We start from the raw sequence: 26,847 nt of genomic DNA, 5'->3' as shown, positions 1-26,847 counted from the left end.
CTGTGCCACCATATGCCAAGTTTTCAGCTCTTTAAATCACCTTGTTGGTGCTAAAACACTCATTTATTTTGTCAAACTGTGTTATCTTTTGCAAAAATATGGGAAACTAATTGTGTTCTTGTAACAGAGTGCTTATAACAAAGACACAATTTAAAATACACAACATTGGTTCATCTATCTCACGCATCCATCCATTCATCCATCCCCTTCTGCTTAACCAGTTGAGGGTCACGAGGGGCTGGGGTCTCTCCCAGCTATCACAGGGTGAGAGGCGGGATATACCCAGGACAAGTTGCTCAAGAGTTTCACAAAGTACTGTGTCATAGTCAAGATGTTTCATTATAAGCTCAAGATATTAACTATGTGGTAGCACTAAAGGAAAACAAACAAGATCATCCAAAACATCTGAGTTTCTCCTCACAGGACCATAAATATTGTTCTCACTGTTTTGTGGCAGCCTGTCCAACAGTTTTGGTGACCACTTCATTTCTCTAAATGACCACCAGCCCTGCTGGTGATGCTAAGTAAGTCTGAAAATCGGAGAGAAATTTAACCTGAACTAATCCTTCAGGACAAGATAAATCTCTCACAGACATTGTCATCCGGTATTGAGCTGAAAGATGTCCTCTTGATGGCATACTGTTTCCTAGTGGTTAATGTATGTATTTAGGATTTATAGATTTATGCTCATCCGTCGGACTTGCAAAGAGCATCTGATACTATTTCTAATGAAGAAAGGCAGAAGTGTGCAACAAAGCACATTACAGTTGTTGTTGTTGTTGTTGTTTTGTTTTTCTGGCCTTCTTTTTTCTCTTTGACCTTGAGATGTGACAAAAAGGGAAATGTAAATTTTATTTTCTGCTCCAACTAAGACGATGCCAGCCACGACCTGACACTGGGAAGATGCTTCCAGTACAGCAAAAGCAGAATAGATGGAGGAAAGATGGTGGTGATGGTGGATGTCTGCCATGATTAAATCTGAACTCTGACCTCATTTTAGAACAAATAGGAATAATTGCCAGTCGAGCATTTATTCATTATATTCAGTCGTGGATGGGTGAGCCAGTCATTGTAAAGATGCTTGTGTGTAGGGGTTCTCTGCATGTGTGTGTGTTAGAGGGCAGCCTGGTGAATTAGTATGAGTGAAAGTGCGGGCCAATAATTTCAGTTATAATGAACAGGGAGAGAAGCCAATGATGAGAAATCATTTATTCATAAACAAAAAATGAGGATGAGATGGAACAACCTGTTTTGAATTTAAAAAACTGTTAAATTATCTGAACCAAGGCCGCTGTCACCCTGTCACTCTGCTGCGGCTGCTGCTGATGGTAATCCAGCTTGTCATAATCATCAGCCACTTTAGACTAAATGGAGCATTGGATTGTAGGAGATGTGACTCGCTGGAGTTTTTCTAATTTTACCCCCTCGTTACCGACAGAGCACGTAGATCATATTCCGTGATTGTACATAAATAAATTGTAATTGCATCTTAATTTGAATTAATGAGGATTTTTCTTCTTTTGGTGGTCTGTGTGTATACACTACATATTCAGGTGACTTCCTGCATCTGCTAAATTACTTACATAAGATAAGATACTCACATACTGCGGTCTATAAATGAGGTTCTGCTTTGACAGAAATAATATGATGTTGTTATAATGTTTAAAAAACACCACTAGTTTGATAAAAACCAAGCAAACAACTTAGTTTCATTGAATCGCCTCTATTTCTTCACTCAAATCAAAATCTTGTGAATACAAACGCTATATTTACAGTTCTAATAAAGCACACTGCAGTGTGCTCATACTGTGAGTTGGGCTCCGTTAGCGGGACACAAGCAGAAAAACAATGGCGAAACTCAGCTGAGGGAAAATTATTTACTGTTATTTCACTTTTTTATTTTTAATGGCTGATCAAATTTAAGCTTTTTTTGTTGTAGCATTTAAAAACCACTGCCTTCACAAGTTATTGTGGACTGCAGCAGATAATTGCAGTAGTTTGAGTAATTATAATAATTTCAACTTCATTTACCAAAAAAAAAAAAAAAGAACATCTTCTGTGCAAAGCTTGTTTTTTTTAATTCAAGTCAAAGTTACTGCTGAACTCTCGAGTCGTGTTTTATTTAGGGACTGTGTGAAATGACACCATGGTCCTGGATTTTTGTTATATATTCATGGGGTTTCTGTCCTGGTGCATTCGTTCTTTCCTTGTCATTGCCTCTTTCTGTCTCATGCAGTTACACTTGTTTATGGTTTTTAACCTTGGAAGCTTGTTTACACCACTGAATAATAATAATGATTAAAAAAAATACCATTAAAAAATAACAATTCCAGGTTTTTACCTCAAAATTTTGACTTAACTCAAACCTGAAAGTTGTTTTGTCAGAAGTTAAATGGACTGTTTCTTAGAGCACCCTTCTGTTCAGTTTTGAACACTCAGACCACTTTCATGTACAATGCGGGTTCACCCAGTCACACACAAAGCACTTTTATTTGACACTCACCGCTGGATGCATTGCAGCCAACTCAGGGTTCAGTTTCCTTTGCAAGGATTCGTCAACAGCAGGAGCTGGGGATCGAACCGCCAACCTTCCAGTTGGTACCTAACTCTAAATTTTTAGATAATCCCAAATGTTGAGATTTTGAGATAATAACCTGAAATTTCCATCCATCCATCTTCATCCACTTTGTCCGGGGCCGGGTCGCGGGGGCAGCAGCCTAAGCAAAGAGGCCCAGACCTCCCTCTCCCCAGCCACCTCCTCCAGCTTATCCGGGGGAATACCAAGGCGTTCCCAGGCCAGCCGAGAGATATAATCTCTCCAGCGTGTCCTGGGTCTGCCCCGGGGTCTCCTCCCGGTGGGACATGCCTGGAACACCTCACCCAGGAGGCGCCCAGGGGGCATCCTTGTCAGATGCCCGAACCACCTCAGCTGGCTCCTTTCGATGTGGAGCAGCAGCTGCTCTACTCTGAGCCCCTCCCGGATGGCCGAACTTCTCACCCTATCTCTAAGGGAGAGGCCAGCCACCCTTCGGAGTAAGCTCATTCCTGCCGCTTGTATCCGCGATCTCGTTCTTTCGGTCACTACCCACAGCTCGTGGCCATAGGTGAGGGTAGGGACGTAGATCGACCGGTAAATTGAGAGCTTCGCTTTTACACTCAGCTCCCTCTTCACCACGACGGACCGGTGCAGCGTCCGCATTACTGCAGCTGCAGCCCCAATCCGTCTGTCGATCTCCGGCTCCCTTCTCCCATCACTCGCGAACAAGACCCCGAGATACTTGAACTCCTCCACTTGGGGCAGGAACTCATCCCCGACCCGGAGTGGGCACTCCACCCTTTTCCGGCTGAGAACCATGGCCTCAGATTTGGAGGTGCTGATCCTCATTCCCGCTGCTTCACACTCGGCTGCGAACCGCTCCAGTGCGAGCTGGAGGCCCTCACCCGATGAAGCCAACAGAACCACATCATCTGCAAAAATCAGAGATGAGATTCTGAGGCCACCAAAGCGAAAGCGCCTAGAAATCCTGTCCATAAAAATTATGAACAGAACCGGAGACAAAGGGCAGCCCTGGCGGAGCCCATCACCCACCGGGAACGAGTCCGACTTATTGCCGGCAATGCGAACCAAGCTCTTGCAACGGTTGTATAGGGATCGAATGGCCCGTAGCAATGGGCCAGACACCCCATATTCCCGCAACACCTCCCACAGGACACCCCGAGGGACACGGTCGAATGCCTTCTCCAAGTCCACAAAACACATGTAGACTGGTTGGGCAAACTCCCATGCACCCTCAAGTATCCTGGAGAGGATAAAGAGCTGGTCCAGTGTTCCGCGACCAGGACGAAAACCGCATTGTTCCTCCTGTATCCGAGGTTCGACTAACGGACGAACTCTCCTTTCCAGCACCCTGGCATAGACTTTCCCAGGGAGGCTGAGGAGTGTGATCCCCCTGTAGTTGGAACACACCCTCCGGTCCCCTTTCTTAAAGATGCCAGTCCACAGGTACTGCCCCTGATCTCCACGCAACATTGCAGAGGCGTATCAACCAGGACAGCCCTACAACGTCCAGAGCCTTCAGGAACTCGGGGCGGACCTCATCAACACCAGGGGCTCTGCCACCAAGGAGTTGTTTAACTGCCTCAGTGACCTCGCCCCCAGAAATTGGCGGGTCATTCCCCTCATCCCCAGACTCTGCTTCCTCCTCGGAAGACGTGTCAGTGGGATTAAGGAAGTCCTCGAAGTATTCCTTCCACCGCCTGACAATTTTCTCAGTCGACGTCAGCAGCGCTCCGCCAGCACTATACACAGTGCAGGTAGAGCACCGCTTTCCCCTCCTGAGACGTCTGACGGTTTGCCAGAATCTCTTCGAGGCAGTCCGAAAGTCTTTTTCCATGGCCTCTCCGAACTCCTCCCACACCCGAGTTTTTGCTTCAGCCACTGCCCGAGCCGCATTCCGCTTGGCCTGTCGATACCTGTCGGCTGCCTCCGGAGTCCCACAGGCTAACCAAGCCCGATAGGACTCCTTCTTCAGCCTGGTGGCTCCCTTCACCTCTGGTGTCCACCATTTGGTTCGGGGATTACCACCACGGCAGGCACCAACCACCTTGCGGCCGCAGCTCAATGCAGCAGCTTCGGCAATGGAGATGCTGAACATGGTCCATTCGGACTCAATGTCCCCAGTCTCCCTCGGAATGCTGTTGAAGCTCTGCCGGAGGTGTGCGTTGAAGATCTCGCGGAAATTTTGCAAAAAAAAAAAAATGCTTCCATATTCACATCTCACCTCTCCTTGTTGCTGGTTGACACTAGTTCTAGTTCTTAATTAAAACCAGACATGATTCCAAAACCTTTAGAACTAATTATTGGAACTCAAATTGGCTTGGTAAGCTCAGTGACCCCTGACCTACATACACAGGTGAATCCAATAATAAGCAGAGAGAGCTGAGATTTAAGCTGTCTGCTTCCACAGTTAGGAGCATATTGAGAAAATGGAAGACCACAAGCTCAGTTCAAGTTAAGGCTACTAGAGTTCATTCTGGAGTCTAGAAGAAACTAGAGATGTTTTGTAAAGAGGAATGGTCCAAAATACCTTCAACCACAATCCAGACTCTCATTGGAACCTACAGGAAGCGATTAGAGGCTGTAATGTCTGCAAAAGACGGATCTACTAAATATTGATTTCATTTCTTTTTTTGTGGTGCCCAAATTTATGCACCTGCCTGATTTTGTTTAAACAATTATTGCACACTTTCTGTAAATCCAATAAACTTCATTTCACTTTTCAAATATCACTGTGTGTGTCTCCAGTATGATATATTTAACTGACATTTTTTATTGTAACAACCAAAGATTTATACAGGAAAGTAATGACTATTAACAAGGTTGCCCAAATTTTTGCATCCCACTGTTTTTGTATACACACACGTATATATGAATATATCTAGCTCACAGTCTAAAGTGCTTTGAGTGGTCATTTTAATGTAATTACATTACATCTAAAGCACGTGCACCTTTGTAACAGTGACAAGCTCTTTTTATATCTGGCCTCAGCACATCACAGTCCATCATAAAGCACATTTGATCTCTAGAAGAAGAAACACCAACAAAAAAAATCCTTGACCAGTGTGGTTTAGTGGTAGTGATATGAAAATGTTTTGTTTGCATCTTTATTCATTTATTGTTATTTATTGGCCCATCTGTACTAATGTGACAAAGCATTTTTATTACAAGCTGCCCCTGCCTTAATCTCCTCAGGACCTGAAGTCCTCGTGTGAACATTACATTTTGGCTTTTCTGCACCTTACACTTCATTCCACTCAATAAAGCATTTTGCAGTCTGTTAAACAATTCTGACTTTCTTGTCATGCTGTAAAAGAAACCCCCAGAGGAGGAAAAAGAAAAATCTGTTGAAGACGATGCTTACTTTAATGTTTGTCAGGTCCAAGGAGAAATAAGAGCTCAGATCTTAGGAGGTTAAAGTTTATCAGCTACTCATTACATTATCTTTGCAACAGATGTGACACAATACTCTATATAATCATAATATTGACTGTTACTGATGTTAGGCAGATATACTGAGCCCTCATTTCCTTTGTTTAACATGACAAATACAATATTAGTAATAGATTCGTGGATGAATTAGACCAAATTATTCCTGCAAAATACATTTTATTTTATGTTGCGTTGCACTTAACACTTCTCTGGGTTTTGAACATGTCGGCGTCAGTGTAATAAACTCCAGAATTTAATATTTCCTTCCCGTTTAATGTCAGTCATCTGCTGCAGAATTTACCCGACTGAGTATTTCATGGTGATATTTTTTTCACAGATGGTTGGCAAGTATGTGGAATATTATGGCTTCTTTCACCAGACTGCACATGGGGACAGATTTTTCAACAGACTCTTAATATTCAGCCGACTTAAAGAGAGATTTTACACTCTGTCTCTCTCTCATATACACACACACACACACACACACACACACACACACACACACACACACACACACACACACACACAATGCAGTAGAGAGATGAGGCATGAAGTAAAAAGGCATCCATTACACAGGTAAGCAAAGAGAGAAAGAAGGGGTGTGAGTCGCTAAAACGCTCATAAAGGAGGGGGAAACGAGCAAACATGCTTAAATAACTTGATAAAAGAGCAGAATATAAGTGAAGAGGAGCGGTACAAGGATGTTAAACTGGAGGATAAGAAGAGAAGGTGTGATGAAAATTTAAAAAAAAAAAAGGAGCCACAGTGATTTTGGGTTAAGTGTTACATCAGTGAACAGAGTAGTTTACGTGCAAAACGAGACGCCGACCACATTGAAGGATGCATGCTGTGGTGCTGAATAGACACTAAATGCACACACACACACACACACTCCTACACTTCCCCTGATCTCTCTCATGTACAGCACAGTAGCTATCTTATGGTGACATCGCAAGCCAACAGTTGTCGTACATAAATCCTGAGTAGTGAAGGCCTGAACACTCAAAGTGGAGCCTGTAGGTTTTCTGTAAAAAGGAAAGCAGCAACTTAAAAGAAGGAAGACTAAACTTAAAGAGAGTCCAGGAATGAAGATAAAAGGGAAAGAAAGAAAGAGAGAGGAAGTAACAAAGTACTGTCAACTTAAGAAGAGGGTAAAAGTGGAAAGTAGGGGACAAAGAAAGGAAAAGAAATGGATAGGGACAAAAATGATGAGAAAATTAAAGAAATGAGAGGCTAAGAGGGGGTAAAGAGGAGACAGAGATGGAGGGAAAGGGGATGGTTGGCAATGAAAATAGAGATTGACAAAAAGCAGAAATCTCAGCAAAGACAAAGGAAAGACATGAGATGAAACAGAGCATAAAGAAAAGAGAGATGAATGGAAGTCGGATAGAGAGATTGTTGAGCACGGAAGAGAGAAGGGAAGAGAGAGCACAGGAGAGAAGCTGGATGAAATTAAGCCAACACAGAGTGGACAGTGAGCCAAATCAGAAGATGGGAAGAAAAGCAGAGGAAGTTTGAAACGGAGACAAGAGCTGAGTGAGAAGATGAAGTGAAGCAGAGGATTGGACAGCAAGCATTTACTCATCTACCAGGAATCCCTGCTAGCTTTCAGCGCTCCTAATCCTGGGAAGAGTCATCTCTTCTGAAACTGAGGCATCAAGCTGTGCTTGTATCGCTGGAACCCAGATAATGCCAGTTCATACTGGGCCTCCAGTTAAAAGATTTTTCTAGTCCAGGCTCCCCACCGAGTCGGGAGATTACTCAAGTTCAACCTTGAAATTGGAACTTGTGAATTAAGGTTCAACGGCACGAGGAGAACATGTTAAATATTGTTTTTTCAAAGTATCATTTTCACACTGGGGGGTTTTTCATTGAGGCCTCAGTGATTCAGACTATTTACCGAAGCAAAATTTTGTTGCTATGCAGAAGTCGTGAAGCTTTTGCCAAAGGTTTGGAGGAGCATTTACTACCTGCCAAAAAGCTCCTGCGAGTAGCTGTTGGGGGCTGGCTAATTCCAGTGGTGTAACTCTTTCAGATAAATTACTCTGGGCTGCGTAATACACCATTGTGTTATAGATGGGTATGCACTGTGCAAGTCCAGGGCAGGTCTAGTATTTCCGCAGAGTATTTTATTGTGAGATACAGAGTGTGGATGTGTAATGTGTTCCATGAAAGCATCTTAGATTTAGAGAGGCAGTGCAGAATGTGGAGCTCTTGGATGATATTTACAGCTGTACGGGGATAAACAAGAACAGGCGTGTCGGTTTTTTGAAGGGTAATTTATATCAGAGAACTCTGTATCCTGTCAGCATCCACAGCATTTGTGTCCATATTCATTAATCATGGTTGCTGTCTCTGGTATTGCCTCCTACTTAAAGATCTTGACAATCATTCTGAAGGGTTACAGTTGGATCATTTAGATTTTACATTGTCTTATTTTTTATTATTCACTGTGTGTATGCGTTTTCATTGACATGCCAAGCAAAAATCCAGACATTCAACGCAATTGTCACCACATTATTAGTACCCCTGTCTGCCAACTCATTTCACCTACTATCAGGCGCACTAAACAATACCAAAGTCATAACCTACTCAGCTCTATCACTCGCTTAAATTATTCATAGATTCTCATTGTGTTGTGTAATTATACACTTCCACCCCATGCATTCTGAGGATAGGTGGTGAGATTTAAGAAAAGCAGCACAAAAAAGGTGAGACTGTGATGTGTTGCAGAACAATCGCGCTGCATCAGAAGATCTCCCGATGACAAGTTCGAGAAGTCGTCCTTGTTTGAGACTGGTTTCTGTTTCTTTTTTGGCTTCTCTAAAAGTCGAGGCTTGATTTTACATTTGTGAGGTAATGCCATGGCTAACATTTTAAAGTTGTTTGGAAGGGAGGGCTGATGTTGGTTTTGATGAGTTGGACTTTAAGAGGAAAGTGTTTACTTCAAGAAGATGCACGGGTGTATAGAAATTTCATGGTGCGCGACTGAAGATTACACAGAACGTCAAGACATTTCAACATGAGGCCATTAACCAAGCTGAGCACCGCGGGTCGGATGTTGTCACCTTTATTATAACATCAATTTATATGATACAGTGCCTTTTTTGTTATGGCGTTAATGGGATTTTCCATTTAGAGGGTTGGAAGTCTGTCCTCACCTCTGAGTGGAAATCCTGAACAGCATGTCTCAGATTTGTCAGTGCATTATCCCCTGCTTTTGACTTTCTCCTTCATGTCTAATGCAAGCTCTTCACATGTTCACACTCACTATTGTGACTTATTATAGGCTACAGTCCCTGTAGACTGAAAGATTATTTGGGTGTGCAGTTAAAATATGAAGCCATTCAAGCGTTATTACTGCTTGAAGGGATACTTTGACATGTAACATTTTATGTAAAGCTCTTTTTCTTCCAGTGGTAAAAAACTTTCAGGCTTTCTCAACAGTTTCTTGATTCAAAACCTGCTCATGTGAAAAATTCACATGATCCTATTAATTACTAGATGTGAAAAAGCAAAGACCTTGCTATTTGCCTAAAATTCAGGCAAATGGGATGCCCCCTTTTGCACCTCTGGACCGCTCCAACGTGTTGCCGTTTAAGTTCGTCTTTCATGTATGCCCCTGGATATATGTTTGCTCTTCACACAATACTTATGTTCTAAATAGGCCCAGTTTTCAGTCAGGATGGGAGCTGGGGTTCTGCCAAAGAGCTGTTTTTAGACGAGGAGTTTCCAAAGCCCAAAAGCCGTGCATTAGGTTGGGAGTATGACCAAGAGGATGATAGTCATGTTTTTGACATTCCCTGTGATGTGCATTACAAATTTGTCCTTCCTGGGGTCAAACTGTTGATGCATAGTTCTGCTAAATTGTAGATCTGGCCCCCTGCAACATTACTCTCTTCTCCAAAGTGAAATTCAGCTTCTTGACTCCAGAATGAACTGCACAAGTGCAGATCAGAGCTTCCACGGAGTGATCTAAAGACTACCTATAACGGGACACCGGCCAAGCGCAATTTGACTTTCATGGGTGGAACTTTATGATTTCATACTGTTTTCATTCAGCACCTTTTTGTTCATATATTTGTCATTGTTAAAGTTTCAGTTGTTTCCTTTTCCCAACAAACTGCCTTTTTTAAAAGAGACAATTTATTGACTGAAAAATGGATCCACTTCTCAAGGAAGCGTGACAAAAATGCATGTGCTGAGCTTACATCTTTTGTATTAACACTAGCAAAGAATAATATACCAAAAGGGTGAAACGAGGCATAAAAATTACATCCATTTTCAACTAAAGTGAATTAGTTGGATTCCTACTCATTCCTACATTACATTGCTCTGTCTGGAGATGTGAAAAAGTCGTCTGCCTTTCTGCCATACTTTTATTTGAAAAAAATGTGCTCTCTTTGTTTGTTAGAAACCACAGTCTGCACAAACTCAGACTCCTGCAGAGAAAGTGTCACGATCCTGGGTCTTTTGACCCAGCGTTTTGAGTTTTAGTTTATGGTTTATGTTTAAGCCCTTCAGGTTTTCTAAGTTCATTTTTTTATCATGCCTAGGTTCTTCTAGTTCTTTGTTATTAGATTCCCCTTGTGTCTTCCACCCCTGTTAAGTCTCCTTTGTCCTTCATGTGTTTCATGTCTGTGTCTTACGTTGTCAAGTTCAGGTTGTCATGTCTGCGTCTTATGTTTCCTGTTTTATTTTGAAGAGGTCTTGTGTTCCTGTGTTCATCGTGTTTAGTTTTACTCTTCCACTGTGACATCGTTATGTTCATGTGTCAGCTGTTCCCCATGTGTTCCCACTTCTCTCATTAGCCTCCTGTGTGTATTTAGTCTGTGCCTTCTCATTCAGTCTTCCCATGCCATGTCCTGCGTTCAGGTTTTCATATATCCTCATCATCATTGCCATGTTTAGAGTTTTGTTTGTTTTTCTGTTTGCCAGGGTTTTTCATAGTTCGTGTTTCCTTTCTAGTTTACCCAGTTTAGGTTATTGCTTAGTTTGCATTGTTTTTGCCCTTTTATTTTGTACTGTTCTGCCTTAATAAACAGCTCATCATCAGTTAAGTTTGAGTTTTAGATGTCTGCACCTGGGTCCACTCTTCACACTCCACGCAGTTTGCCTCGGCAAACTGGGACAGAAAGGCTGCTGTCACTGTTTTTAACAGGCCACAGCGCATCTGTTTTCATTGACAGAGGGCTGCAAGGGATAAGATGAAAATGCCACTGTACACCAATCACTTCTCCTTTATGTATACACTATAGATTAGATAAGTGACACATATATTTGCAAAATAATTTTTTTTGCGCTGTTTCTTGTCTCTGGAGTGGTGTTTAACATAAATTGATCATAAGAAGACATTCCTCTATTTTTTTCCTCTTTTATACTCTGCCTTATGTGGCTCTCATGGATGTAGGACCTTCAGCCCTCTCTGTGTCCTTCCATGCAACCATTCATTCATTTATTTCCTGTCAAAGTCGCATCGATTTGCAGCTTTTTGTTGGCCATTCTGGATTTAACTGCTCACATATTTTTTTTCTATTTATGTTGACTGATATTTAGGACATTTTTCATTAATTTAACATGTTTTTTTGTTTGTTTTCTTTTTAATAATTCCCAAACTTCTTTGGAGCCAATTTAACTGTAAAATTGTTTTTCAGTTCCAGCTCCGAGGAAGCTGCGTTTCAAAGTGCTGAGCTCAAGCAAACTCCTGGTTTCATGGAAGGAGCCCAAAGGAGACTTTGACAGCTATCTGTTTTTCTACAAAAGTACCCCAGGTAGGATTTTTTTATTTATTTTTTACTGCACACACTCATGCACAAAAGCACATGCACGCGCACCTCTATGCCAAAAAGAAGCGGAGCTTAACTTTGAAATTTTGGAGGAAGGATCCCATTATGACTTGGATTTTCTGTCTGTCAGGAAGGATTATGTAATTTACTTCTTATCAAAGCTCCTTTGAAGGGATTACACTCTTGAGAGATATAGAGGACTCAGAGTTTGTCTTATACCTCGGCCAAGTTTGAGACAAGGGAGAGTTTCTGCTGCGTATGTGCAGCCTGTCAGCACATTTTGAAAATGGGGCTGATAGGTACACAGGACATGATGGAGAGGTTTAGCCCAGGACAGCCAAATGTCAGCACAGGAGTCATTTTTCAGTGTTAAACTGAAACTCACTGAAAGCAGTTACAGCCATAATGGACACGTGGAATTTTCACTTTTATTTGATGCTTGTCATGAGGTGCCTGTCACAGACAGCGGCTATACTTTTGTCTCTTTTTGAGTATGCACAGTGTAATAGAAGTCTAATAGAAATCACCCGAATTACCGCTGATGTGCACCCACGTTTACAGCCATAAATCCTCCTTCACATCACTTCCCTCTTTATTGATATTGTGCTGAATACAGCAGGCAATTCTTCTGCAGCTGATGTAGAAGTGAATAAGAAGGACTGAATAAGCACTCTATAGCATAAAACCTGTTTCTTGCAAACAATACTTTTTGAAAATGCCTCGTCTGAAATTTTTTTTGCCGCTTCCAACAATAGAACTAAAACTCAAATTTATGGCCACTTTTCTTGAAGGGAGGAGTGCAATAGTAGCTCACTGGCATTTAACAAATTCAGCAGGAAATTTAAAAAATGTATATGATGGATAAAGCCTTTGTCAGTTGAAAAATAGCCATGAAAGCCACAGCAGCTGCCATGTTCCTGATGTCCACTCTCTTTGTTCTCTGAATCAAATGAGCTGAACTTTGTGTGAAGAATAAAACCAGATGATTTACTTTTACCTACAAAATTTATATTTTTTCCTTAATGCATGTGTTCTCCTGTAATTTAAACCATTTTTATGGCACTACAAATTGTTTAAAATGTTCTACTTTTACCTTTACCCTGCTTCTTTGTCAGTCAGCTGGTATTTCCTGGATATCTGTTGAATAGCCTGCCTTTTTTCTGTTTGTACATACACATACTCGTGTGATAGTTATTAGACCCAGATGTCCATATTTAATCTTTTAAATCTCAGCGGACATGAAGCCAGACCCAGATGAAAAAAAGCTGAGTTTTTGTAATATTCATGCATCGGTACATAATGTGATTACTGGAAGGTTTGCTTGTTTGCTTTTTGAGCACCAAATAATACAAGTAGTGGTGGAAATCACTGGTATTCACTTACGATACAGATCTCATAATAGTAAAAAAAGTGTAATCATCTTCACATGTGTACACATTCATATTTTAATCACATTCTTATTTGAGTAAACGAGTTTAAATTAGCCCTTTGAAGTGGTACAAAAAATACAGGTAGCCTACCCAGCTGCAAAAGGTGCTTCTACAAATTCTTAAACAATTTCAGAGTAATGTCCCTCAATGTAAAACAACAGCATATACTCCTGTCCAGCTGATGTCTTTTTTCAGGAAACACCTTGCATATTTCAGCAAGACAATGCTAAACCACCAACTACATCTATTACAACAGCATGGCTTCATGGTAGAAGAGTCAGGGTGCTGAACTGGCCTACCTGCAGTCAAGACCTTTAAATAAAAACATTTGGTGCATCATGAAACCAAAAAAACCCCCCAACAACAACAAGGAAGACCCAGGACTGTTGAGCAGCTGGAATCTTATATCAGACAAGAACGGAGCATTTTTACTCCCCCAAAAGTCTAGCAGCTGCGCTCTTCACTTCCCAGGTTTTCACTGACTTTTCTTAAAGGAAGACAGGATACGATACAGTTGTAAACATGGCCCTGTACCAACTTTTCTAGTGTTGGGATTGGGCCATGGGGTGTATTCCTGCCATCAAATTCAAAATGAGCTAATTATGCTTTTTAAAATTTTACAAACTCCTTTTCTGAGTTTAGACATTTGATATTGTCGTAATAAGCTGCAGGACTCAGCTCAGGACAGAAAGAATTAACTAAAAGAGGCAGCTTGCAGTTTCTGTAGATGAGCGGGTAGTCCTGGAGTGTAGTCATAGTACAGTCCCGATCAAAAGTTTAAGGCCACTTGAAAAATGGCAAAAAGAAATCATATTTTACGTGGTTGGATCTTAACAAGGTTCCAAGTAGAGCTTCAACATGCAACAAGAAACAAAAGTTTGGGTCTGTATACAAGCTGATGACCCCATTGGTCAAACAGTGGATTGTGAGCTCCCGCTTTGAAACCTCGGTATGAGCATTTTCACATCATGAAACAACAACCTTACTGTTCTGAAACCAGATGTGATGAGCAAAAGCCCAAGCTGTCGGTGAAAGGACATGTTCTCTGACCATGTGGTTACCTATTACCTATCAATCAGAAGTTATTAGTCTGTGAGCAGTGATACTCTCACATCCCCCTTTCTGATGTTTAGTAGAGGTGGGACAACCAGTTTCAATCCTGATTATTTGGTAATTGATTACTTGGTATCAGGTCAAAAACAAAATGTGCAGTAATGCAGCACACTAACGACCAAAGCACCAGTCAATTTTCTATCGCCCATTTGCTGGGAGTAAGGGCGCCCTCCGTTTGCGAGGTGGCCTGCTGCTTGCGGCACAGGGAGGAGAGGGCGGGGCGGCGGGGGATTCTCTGGCTGGCTGGAGCGGCATCTAATAACCAACTCGCAAAATAAAATAAAATAAAAACAAAACAACAAACACGTAAACACCAGAGATTATGATACAGACTTATAATTTGCACCGATGTTTTTTTGAAATTCTATACGTGAAAAGTGAGCGCGAGAGCCCTCGGTGCGCCTGCTCGCTGCTGAAGACAAAGTAAACTTTATTGTCATCTCCGCTACATACAGTGCAGTATCTAGAGAGATGAGAGAACGAGGCTCCAGTTACAACAGTGCAAGTAAACAAACAATAAATATAAGAAGAGTAAGAAAATATATATACACTTTCGGACCAGGGATAAAGAGATCAATAACAATTTAAAATTTATAATTTACAGTTTGCTGATTTAAAGTCTCACACACAGCCTGTCGAAAGGGGAGAGAGACCTGCTGCTTCCATATAGAGCACATTTCATTCATAATGATGTAAATCCAAGCCCATTATGTATTCATGATTTGAATCCTGGGTTGTGTGAAATCCCAGAAATAAACCTTAGACAAAGCGAATCTGTGAAATAAGGTGTAGGTCTATTAGGTTATCATCCTCGGGTTGGTGGATGGGTGTTCATACTGGAGTGCAAAATTAAAACCAAGATGGACAAGAAAAGTTCAAAGCCATCAGGTGCTCAGTTTAGAAAAAAGAGAAAAGAGGAGGAGGAGAAACGAGCAAAAGATACAGGTAAGCAGATGTGTCATTGGATAATAACAGGTCATTCTGAAACAATCAGAATCAGAATACTTTATTTATCCCTAAGGAAATTATGTGGGTTACAGTTGCTCCAAGAAGAAATGGTAAAAATAGTAACAGTAACAGACTAAACTCCAAACAATACATTATGTTACAGATTGTAATATTAATTAGTCAGTGTCAATTGTTGATTTGTCCTGTTCTCATTATATGATGAATTATGATGGCTGTCCGGTAGCCATTTGCATACTATGCATACTCTCTCTTCATATGTGTGTGTGTATGTTTCTCTGGTGAATTTCAGTATGATTCTGGCAACAGTTTTATGTTAATGTACAATCCTTTATATGTTTTCTGTGTGTGTGTGTGTGTGTGTGTGTGTGTGTGTGTGTGTGTGTGTGTGTGTGTGTGTCGGGGGGGCGCCAGAGGGAGTGTTCGCCCAGGGCACCAAACAGGCTAGGACCGCCACTGCAAACATCTATCTAAAAATAAATTTCACAGAACAAACTAGAAAGATATATGCAAGTAAAGCTTAAATAACATTCAAATGCAGTTTAACTTAGAGATAACAGGCAGAGACAGAAGAGCGCAACCTAAACTATCGAAACCATTTTATTACCTCTTTGTTTATGATTTTTTTATTTAATCCCTCTGTGTTTTACTTTGTGTTTTATGGTCTCTTTTTGGGATGTACTCTTTCTGCACATTTTTGTCACTTTAAAAGGATTTTGTTGGCCAAGAAAGACTGCAGCAGTGTGTGTGCTGCCTGATGGTTGTACCAGTACTTATGTTAAGTAGATTACCATGAGCTCCTAGCCAACTTTCTAACGCTGAATATTTAGAAAGTAACATAAAGCACAATTTATTTGCCATAATCTTCAAAAATCTGCTTAATTACACTCGATAATGATAGATGATGATTTTAATGAGTTTTCCACGGCTGATGTACTTCACTTCAAACAAATCACTTTGTGCTGTGAGAATTTGTGAGACTTGCAATGACTTTAAAGGATTAATTCAACATTTTGGAGAAAAACACCTTTTTACTTTGCATAAGAGCATTAAATTAAAGGATCAATATCACTCGGGCACTGAGAATTGATCCAGGGCCTGAACATAAAAACTGAAAGCAGGTCCAAACTGTTAGCCTGGCTCAGTCTAACATTCTTCTCTAAAACTCACTACGTGGGATGATCTGTCTCACTGGGTTACAAGAAGAAATCTAAAAATGAGAATGTATGGTTTTATGGAGGGGATGTGTGCTGTAACTAATCCACAGAGATGCTGCATGTGTATGAAGCCCGGGATCAATGACAGAAATAGCTGCAACTTGTAATGCCTAATAAGATGACAGTTAGTAGGGTTATTGTCTTTTTGTAAAAATAAAAATGAAGATGTTTTGATTGCTGGGGTTACTGAGATGCTAAACTAAAGAGGATCTTTGATCCATTGCTGTTCCCATTTAATAAGTCAGTCATTGAGGTGATCTGTGAAGGCGAAGGACTAAAAAGAAACTTTAGGAGGAGGCTCTGAGAAAAATAAGACATGAACAGTCAGTTTTCATATATAGACCAAGTCAAAGCCTTAGACTTGAGCCCTGTTGTTTGGTTGATTAATAGTAGTTTGGTTCACGTGCACGGGCCGAGCCTCCAGTTTGTGGAGTTGATCAATGCAGTTGCCTCACCTGATCTTCAGTTGCCTTCAGAAGGATTTATCTCCTTTTTCCCAGAGGTGTCATTAGTCAGCACCCCGCAGGGACGGGCGACAGAAGAGCTGAGGAAGTGCATGCACGGACACGTACTCCCCCTCTCTCTCTCTCTCTCTCTCTCTCTCACACACACACACACACACACACACACACACACACACACACACACACACACCTTACTGATGGCTGATTGATTGCTGGGTCAAAATTAATGTGAGGAGATAATACGACCTGTTGGCCTGATGAGGATTAACGGTTGAGGAGAGGACATGTGCGCGCACACACACACACACACACACACACACACACACACACACACACACACACACACACACACACACACACACAGAGGACGGTGAGGATCAACTCTTTATTTCTGGGGCATCTGAAACTAACTCAAACCTTGATTCTGTGTCGAGAACACTAACCGTAGCGACGAAATTAAAAACGAAACAGAACTTATGCCACAGTCACACTGGGAAGAACAGAGGTCGGAGACCTGCAGCACGGCTTTGTGCAATGAATATGTGATCTTGTTGTTTTTTTGAAATGGTTACTCTGAAGATGGGGATCAGGTCTGTGACCACTCACAGTCAGGTGCCATCTTAAAAGCAAGATGATTCAAGATGGTGATAAAATAGCAAGAAGATGGAGCCGCCCTGCTATCAGTCTGTGATCGAATGGGCTCACGCTGGAAGTTACATGTAATCATTTTGATATAAAGTTAATTCAACTGTGACGAGCTGGTGAAAATTGGAGTGGATTTTTCTTCTGTTGGAAATCTGCAGTCTATATACACAGAAATAGACATTAAACAGAAATTCACAAGGTTCAGACTTACTTCAGACTTTGCAGCATGCTGGCAATCAGTGTGGATTTATAAATTAAATGCCAGTTACCTGCAAAACTTCACCAACGACCAACTAATTAAAAGCAGAATGTGAAAAAATTGGGGGGGACATGCAAAAATTGGGCAACTAGTCACAAAGAGGTTGCTGTTCTATTTTTACTGGGCAATAAAGATTTAGTGCTTAATTTTATCCTGCCTTCAGTGTTAGAGCGGAGTATTAGTCAGTAACTGTGCTTCATCTGCTGGTGTCTTATGGCTACATGCACTAAAGTGTTGCACCAGTGCAAACAAACTGCTGCTGCTATTTACAAAGAGAGCAAAGCGACAAGAACGTGTGTAAGAGGTGGGAACTCGGGAATGTCTGGGACTGACCCGGTTTCATGTGTATTTCTGCGAGTTCCTTTCTAAAGGTGCAAAATATTGTGGAGGGAGGAGAATAGCACACAAACCAATTTACTAATGTTTGTGATACACAACTTATTGCTTGTTGTCCTGATATTTAATGCATCAAAAACATGTTCTTTATTTTTTCGCTTGATATTCAAATGAACCAACAACATCTGTGCTTAGAAAACTACACAACTTAAAACTTGCAATTCACCCATGAGTGGGATTCAGGGATCGCCAAATTTACCAATCTGGCACTTAGAGTACTGATGTTTGTCTACCAGAGACTCAAATACATGAATTAAAGTCTCTGAGTCGAACACTCACCACTCCACTTCTTTGTCTTCTTCCCTTTCTCTGTCAGGTGGTCAGCAGAGGGAGATCATAGTATCTAAATCAGACACCAGCGTGTTGATAACAGACTACAGTCCTTCTAAAGTCTACACTTTCAGTGTTATCGCAGTCAGCGGCAACAAGCAGAGCAGACCACTTCAGGGCAGATTTAAAGGTTGGTTCATCTTGTACTCCTGCTTTATATTCTCCCAAATCTTTTCTGCCTTTCTCCTGATGACTAGTCTCCTCTTAGTGTTTTTCCTACCCTCTGCTAAACCTTACTCTGTTATGCGACTCACTCCTATTTCATCTTCTTATCCATCATTTCAGTTTTCTCTACTTTTATCCTGTCTCGACTTCTTCTCTTTCCCCTCCTCTCATTTCCTTTCCTCTTTTCTGCGTATTACCTCTCATCGTCTTTCCTCACCCTCTTCCTCCTCCTCATGTAGCCCTTTCTCTTATTGTTACTCAGCTTTGATCTGTTGCGTTACACTCTGTTTTTTCCTCTGCCGTGTCCTCGCCTGTGTCTATTCTTGAGTAATGTACTACTTGGTTTGGGATATTTTATTACACTATAATGAAGGAGACCCAGATAGAAAGAAACTTTCTGAAATAACTGTTTTTAAAATAATTTAAAATTATGAATTCGTTATATTCTGCAGGTGAAAGAAATGAGAGTGACAAGACTGAGTCCCAGAGGTTCACCGATTCAGCTGCTCCTCCGAGGAACGCCAACGAGATCTCTGGAGGTAGGACAAATGCACTGTTTCCAGGAGATGAGACGATATGCAGAGTTGTCCTCACATGAAACATATAAATAAAACGACTCGCGCTGATGAATTGGACTCTGCTTAAAGAGTCTCCCAGTCAGTTTCCATAGCGATGTTTGGATGAAGGATAAACAGCCACCGGGGCAGTTACATAGATCAGAAGGCCAAAAAAGTATGAGTCAGCGTGTCTGTCCGTGTTTCCCTGCATGAAGAGTTTTTATCCAACAGGTTAACAGTGAAGTTTTTTGAGATGAGATGCCAAAATCATCTTTGCCTGACTGGCAAATCATTTGTGGCTGTGATTTTTTTTGGGAATTTATTTATTTATTATTATTATTTCAGCATAACTCCTAAAGTTAGGCAAGTGACCAACAATGTTCGCTTGTGTCTGTGTGGCTGCCTGCTAACTTGAGTTCCCGCTCCCATGCAAGATGTCTGGATTCATGCGTGTTTATTCTTAAAACCGAGATGTTCTTTCAGCTGGCAGCATGGATGTCCTCATATTAAAATGCGTAATGGTTCAACCTTCTTCCTATGCAATGTAAAAGAAGACAGGGATGCATTTGTTTTCTTTATTGAGCGTATACTTGCATAGCAACTGTCCCCTGTCTGCTGATTTCTTTCCCATAACAGTGAATTCAGCTGGAAATCTCTGGCTATAGATAATTGATTGTTGCAATTCAGTTTTCCGTGTGTGCTCGTGTAAGAAAGACGAGCCCGGTAATGTGAAGACATGAACGGTGTCAGATTTGAAACACTGTAACTGCTGCTGGTGCAATAGTTTTTTGACTTTCTCTAACGTTTTCATCACAGTTTTGTAGCCTGAAGTGTACACAAAGACAGACAGTCATTATTCAGTGGAGCCGTACTTATTATTTAAGCATACTTGCTTCAGGCTGGCTTATTGTTCGGTTTTTGTGCTGGTGATCATTTATCACAGGGCCCTAAAAGATTGAGGTTGTTTAGAAATATAAGTGTGGTTATATAGTATAGTTTAGGCGTCCAGTTTCCATTAAACTGTACAGTGTGTCATCATATTTATTGACTATAGTACATATATATTATTTAGGCAATTTACCGTGTAACTGTGTATGTGCATTTCATAGTTGCTGTTGGAGCAAGAGACCGACATGCACTCTCCAGGAGAGAATCACTGAGCAATTCATATCCATGAATACTTAATAAATTGGCTCTTGGGTGGAAAACACACTGATAGTAAATCACAGGTTTCATATTGAATGCAATCTCTAGTGGCACTTAAAGTGTCTTATTATAGTATATTAACCTGTACAGCGAGCGGTGGAAGAGTGATGAATTCACCATAAATAATGTTTGATTGTCACATCTATATATTTCTATAGTAATATGAAAATGAGATGTATTTACATTTTTCTCATGTTACGTTTTCATTTTTGGTAAATTGCTTTTCTGTCTGCTATATCTGGCAAATAGAATTTAAACAACAACTAAAATGACAGCAACGGTATATGTCAGCAGAGACTGAGGTTGTAGCTGTTTCTATAGAAAACAAATCTAATCGAAACGGAGCATCAGAATAGGGAAGAGAGGTGATTTAAGCGATTTTGAACATGGCATTGATGTTGGTTTTCTGGTCTGAATACTTCAGAAAATGCTGATCTTCTGGGATTTGCCCACACATCCTTCTCTAGGATCAAAACGGGAGAAGGCAACGGCAGTTCTCTGGATGAAAATATGTTGTTGATGCCAGAGGTCAGAAGAGAAAGGTCAGGCTGCTTTGAGATAATAGGAAGGCAACAGTAACTCAAATATAACCACTCATTCACTAGCAATACGTAACTGATACTAGCAATACGTAACTAGTATCAGGCTGAGTTTCCCAAAAATACTCTATGTGAGCTTGCGTGGTGAATTTGCCTGCAGTCAACCCAAACCACACATGCACACACACAGGTTTAGATCTTTGATGTTATTCCTCTTTGTTTCTCTCGTGCTGTCCTCCCCCTCCGCTCCTCTTCTCCTTCCTATCGGTAGGCAAATTAGAAAGCTTACTTCAGTTTGCTGTTATCAGAACCACTCGCCCTCCACTAGAGGTGACCTTGATTGGTGTTCTGCCTCCTACCTGTTGGGGATTATAATAATATCCTGCTGTGCTTCAGTCGTATTTGTGAAAGTGTGTGTTGGTGTTTGCATCTTTGTGTACTGTAGTGATGATAATGGGTAACTGTGGATGAATAAAGGAGGCCCTTTTATGTACCGTAACACGTAACGGTGTCTTTCTTTTCCTCTCTATCAGGCTCAGTGTGTGTGTGTGTGTGTCTTCTACTGTCCTCGATCGTGATAATAACAATGAAATATCAAGCTCCAAAGAGATGGCGCTGCACGATGCATTAGAAAGTGTGTTTCTGTGTGTGTGCAGCACTTTGTTCCAGAGTAGTAATCAGTTTGCTTCCTGTTAGGGTGGGTTGTTTACAAAAACTTTTATTAAGAGCTCGCACATAATCCCATCTCTACATCCCGAATGTATGTGTTCCAGACATCAGACAGGTTGGTTATTTCTTTGCACTCGAGCCAGCTGTGTGTACAATTTATGAGTGTGTGTTGCATTTAAGCTTGATGTTTAGTAAATACGTCAGACACTGTTAAGCATCTCTACTTGGAAAACCAAGTTGGACAGTATGACAAGTACCACAACAACTCTTTTTGTGAACATTATTACGACGATGCATTGAAGTTGGGCAGCAGAGCTACTTCGGCCAACCTAAAAATGTCCAAACGACTTAACCATATCTTGCAGACTGTAAGCACAGGCTCCTCTGCATTAAATACAGACTTTGTTCTTTCCAGGAGCTTTGAATGAAACAAATTTTCTGTCTGCTCTTGGGGTGTCGTTGACTGTCTCTGGCTCTGAGCAACAGCAGAAGCTTTTCAAGGAGATTTTACCTTGGTTTGTACCTCGGTTTGTAGTTTGGAGTCTGTCCATGTCAGTCATTTGTAGGCCTGCACCCCTTAAAAGCTGATGACTCAGATCATTGGTCAGGGACTTAAAGCCTTTTTTTTCCTACAGCCTCTAAATCAACCCACTGGATTCTGCTACTCGCTGCTGGAAGATGTGAAGAGATTTTGTTTTCTCCTTGAATATCCGTTTCTAAGTTGAAGACTCTTTTGCTTTTTATCCCTTCTTTTTTTTCTTTAGTGGCATCATCTGTAGGGAAAAGCAGCAAAAATAAAACCTAATTTTCATAACAAACTGTGATGGAGCAGATTGATCATTACACTGCTCCAAAGAAAGTGTTTGTTTTTTTTAATCTATAACTATGAAGGCAAGAAGAGAGGCAGTAAATAAGTGAAACAGAAAATATACATACATACAAGTCAGTCAGACTTTTGGTTAAGTGACAGAAAAAGTGCTTAACTGTGTGAACTACACGCATGGGTGCAGTGATGTCACAGTACTCTGCTCTTCTCGTGAATTACTGTATGTCTGAGGAAAAAAAAGTTTGTTTTCAGGACAAAACTAATTTAAACGAGGTAGCGGTCTCATTGCTCTTCCCACCAGCTAAAAGTGAAAAAAATTTTATATTCACATTTGTCTCTGGAATACAGTTCTCTAAGAAATCTTTGTTGTGAATCTCCTTGTGTTAACATAAGGATGGATTCGCTAGAAACGAGATGAGGGAAAAAAGGACAGATGAGGTACAACAGCAGCTCATAAAGTCTATAAATTATTCCAAAGCTAATGACACTGAATGAAAAAAACATATTCAGCTCCTTGTCAGCAGGAGCTGCAAACGGAGTTTGTCAGACATTTAGTTTCCACTTGTATCGGACAGTTTCATCTTTGCCAGCAAAAAAAAAGAGGAAAAAACACTGAAAAACAGTCTGCATACTTGATTGTTCATATTTTATTCCCACATATGCTTTTTTTTCCATTTTTAACTTGGACTAAGAGGCAGAGCAAATAGTGTGTAATGCTATTATCCATTGAGACCGAATGACATCAGTTCAAAAGGTTGCCATGTTTGTGTGCTTGATTCGATGCCGCCACTGAAAAAAAGTCTGAGTTCATTTCAGCAGCTTCTCTCCCAGAAGAAGCACAGCTTTTATCATTCTTCCCTCTAAATGACACAGACAATTTAACTTGGAAATCCTTTGCAATATTTCTTCTCTAATTAGTGTTTTTAGGGCATCCGGTGAGTGTTAATTATGTAGAATGTCACTGTGGGGCCGCACACTCTCCTACAAATAGGGGAGGGTTGTGTCAGGAAGGGCATCCAGCGTAAAATATTTGCCACATCAAACATGCGGATCATAAGGAACATGATTTCTATACCAGATTGGTCAGTGCCTGGATCAACAACAACCGCCTCAGGTGCTGCTGGTCAGCACCTGAGCTGGAAACTGCTACTGTTAGCCAAAGACAAAGGAAGAGGAGAGGAGGAAGGCATGTTAGGAGGCAGTGAAAGAGAAGGATACAGATGCTACACATAGGATGGAGGTACATGATCCTCTGTGGCCACCCCTAAAGAGACCAGTAATACAAACACCTATGAAATGAGGCTGAAGACTTGAGCTCCTAACACAAATGAGAGGACGAGTTAAAAGCTATACAGATTCTGCCTCCATTGTTTTTTACATGAACTGATTGCTGTGGATGATGGTTTCTTCCAAAATAAAGTCGCATGGAATCCAGCAGCCAGCAATAATAAATATTTGAGTGCTTTTTTAGCTTAAAAAAAGCTCAAACAAATCCATTAGTTGTCCCCTGACAACTACTACAAGACAGTAATGTGTTTTCTGTGGAAATTTGCACTAAATGTTTCTTTAAAAATAATAACTATAATTTAGACAGCTGGAGAATATTAGACCATAGACATCTGTGTGTCTGTGTATGAGTGTGTGCATGTGTCTAGGTATGTCCATGACTATATTTTTTACCGATTTAGCTCAGTAGCCTGTTAGAAGATGTAAAAACAGATGTTTGCCACTCTGAAGAACATAAAGATTCAGAAGACAGTGTAACTATGAGTAAGTACGATTGTCTTTTAATCTTTATTGAAATCTTAACCCTGTAATGTCAAATTAACCACAGTGATTTAAAAATAAATAGGAGAAAAAAAACAGTTTGTAGAAAAAAGCAAATTTATCTCTTTTGGCAATAATGTTGCAGAAGACAGACAGCCCTCCTCCTGCAGCTCTCCCCTCTTTATTTCTAATCCCACCCACCAGAGTTTTTATGGATCATCCGACCAACGATTGCTCAGAGTGAGAGTCAGTTTAACTCATTTCTACATATTATAGCGATCACTTTCTGTTTTCATATCGATGTAACTGTTCCTGTTCTGAGTTGTCAGCGTTACTAACGGTGCTGATGCCTTTCAGACCTTTTCAACTGATCTCATATTATTACCGGTCTGCTCGTTAAACGCTTGAGTGGATTTCGTACATGAAGCAATCGGAGTGAAAATCATTGAGCAGTAATGGGTAAAAGCCTCTTCGTTCCTCCACGCTAACGGCGCCTTCTTCAATAGATATTAGCTGACAGGATGTGAGTGGAGTGTTGCCTTCCTCCCTCCCTGACTGAGGCCTGGATCCAGTGCTCACACACACACAGACAACCCAAGGGACAGATGCAGTTAAAGTTTAACTCGAGGCCAATGAGATTCTGTTGACATTCACCACACTGCTAGTGTGAGACAGAGAGTCCTCTGGTATCCATCATCTCTACAGAGGGTAACAAACACACACCTGAGGAGTGAGGTTTCTATATTTACAGGCAACCTTAATTTGTCACATTAATACGTATTTCAACTCTGACACCACGTTTAGCTCCGTGTGTGCACATCTCTATATCTTTTGCTCTGCTAATTTCTAGCTTTAGGATTCATTTAGCCTCTCTATCTCTCTGCGTCTGTGTCCACTGCTTTTTTATTGCCCTATTAGCTTCCTGAATTACTACTTATAGACTTCCACAGACTTTGTGTATTTCTCTCTCCTTTAAAAAAAACAAAAACATTCCTAGCCTTCTTCTTTCATTTAGTCAGTCTGTGCAATGCTCACTGGACACACAAGATGTCAACTGTTTGTGGCCAGAGAGATGTGTCACCCTAATGGCACACGCCCAGAGAGATTAAGGGAAGAGGCCCAAACCAACACCGCAGATTAGAGGCAAATACAGGGAAGGCATGCAGCCTGTTCAAGCACGTGCAGGCCACAAAATAACTAATAGGGAATCCTATCATTTCCTTTGAAGGCCTCTTAACATTACATCACTTCTTTCCATTTGAGAGCAAAATGAACCAAATATGTATGTCATGGTGAGAGCGTGAAAGGCTCCAAGAAATTTAAAATGGATGTTGTAGACGTGATGTGAAAGTAATGATGTGACGAATGTGAAACGCGGTTTTATTGCAAACTGGTGTGGCACATGAAGGGCTAAGAAAGGATGGGACTGAAGAGAAGTATTTAGGGGAAAACATATACGAATAAACCACACAGGGAGCTCAGGTAAACGTCCTGCAGAAATACACGTTTCATCTCTGTCTGCTCTCACTTCTTGTATCATTACAAGAGCTGCTTTACTCTTTACTTTGGATGTTTTCCAACTACTAGATTATTCCTGCTGAAAGAGGACTAAAGAAATGTCATCTTCAAATATGCTGGATGTGCTCGGAGATGCGTGAGCAGGCCTGCACACAGTGTGTGTGTGTGTGTGTGTGTGTGTGTGTGTGTGTGTGTGTGTGTGTGTGTGTGTGTGGTCTTGTGACATAGACAGATTTTTGTCCTCCATTAACAGCAGACGTTCATGGGTGAATTGAGCTATTTGTATGATACTTGGTTAACAAGTGTGTGTGTGTGTGTGTGTGCTAATGGCACTTTAGTCATTAGTAGCAAGGACTTCTTAAGTGCAGAGGTCAATTAGAATAATTAGAGCCCACTTCCTCACAGATTCCACTGCTATAACTTCTCTTCACTCTGTCTTCATTGTGTTCTGTGGATGTGGGGTGAGCTATGACATTTTGTCTTTGCCTGTTTCTGCTGAAATACTCCGTCCTCTGCAGGTGCAATTAAAGCAGACCTGAGCTAACAGTGTTTTTAAATAGGGTGAAAATGATGCAACATCACATATTTTTACATAAACCTTAAGTTTTATATGGCATTCAATAAGTGAAATGGGGCAAGGTTATTACCTACTTAATATGGTACCATGGCTCTAACAACAAGGACATTGTCATTGTCCTTGGTGTTAGAGCCATGGTTTTGAGTCATTATTACTACATTTCTGTTCAGTCCTTGGTGGCTTGTTTCAAGTTCGGATTGCATGCTTGGTATTGCTTTTACTCTTTTGTACCCTCGGTTTCAGTTACAGTTAACACTGGTTCTTTTTCATATTCCTGTTAAATCTGCACTTTTATGTATTTACTTTCATGCTCCGCGTTTAGTTACTTCCAAGTGCCGTTACTTTTACAACTGTCGTACTTCGAGACCTCCTGCCTTCTTTCCGCTATTCTCACATGCCCTCCTTTCCTTATAATATATCGCTCTTTG

The 26,847-nt window shown here is 41.0% G+C and overlaps 1 protein-coding gene across 6 annotated transcripts in view; it reads left to right on the top strand.

The window, feature by feature from the left end:
* The window catches only part of col14a1a (collagen, type XIV, alpha 1a), a 163,737-nt gene that overhangs the window by 5,395 nt on the left and 131,495 nt on the right, over positions 1 to 26,847 (top strand). For all 6 annotated transcript variants that reach the window (XM_086310883.1, XM_086310881.1, XM_086310882.1 and 3 more), the window contains 3 exons: positions 11,644 to 11,760; positions 18,582 to 18,725; positions 19,213 to 19,299. In XM_086310883.1, coding sequence (XP_086167009.1) covers positions 11,644 to 11,760; positions 18,582 to 18,725; positions 19,213 to 19,299 — 348 coding nt within the window. The remainder of the gene's footprint in view (positions 1 to 11,643; positions 11,761 to 18,581; positions 18,726 to 19,212; positions 19,300 to 26,847) is intronic.

This window comes from Aulonocara sp. 'chitande type north' Nkhata Bay, linkage group LG11, assembly GCF_057382095.1.
Source record: "Aulonocara sp. 'chitande type north' Nkhata Bay isolate Kocher_YH1m ecotype deep benthic linkage group LG11, A_spYH_male_GT1.1, whole genome shotgun sequence".
NCBI classification, from domain to species: Eukaryota; Metazoa; Chordata; class Actinopteri; order Cichliformes; family Cichlidae; genus Aulonocara; species Aulonocara sp. 'chitande type north' Nkhata Bay.
This window is presented reverse-complemented; position numbering and strand designations above follow the sequence as displayed.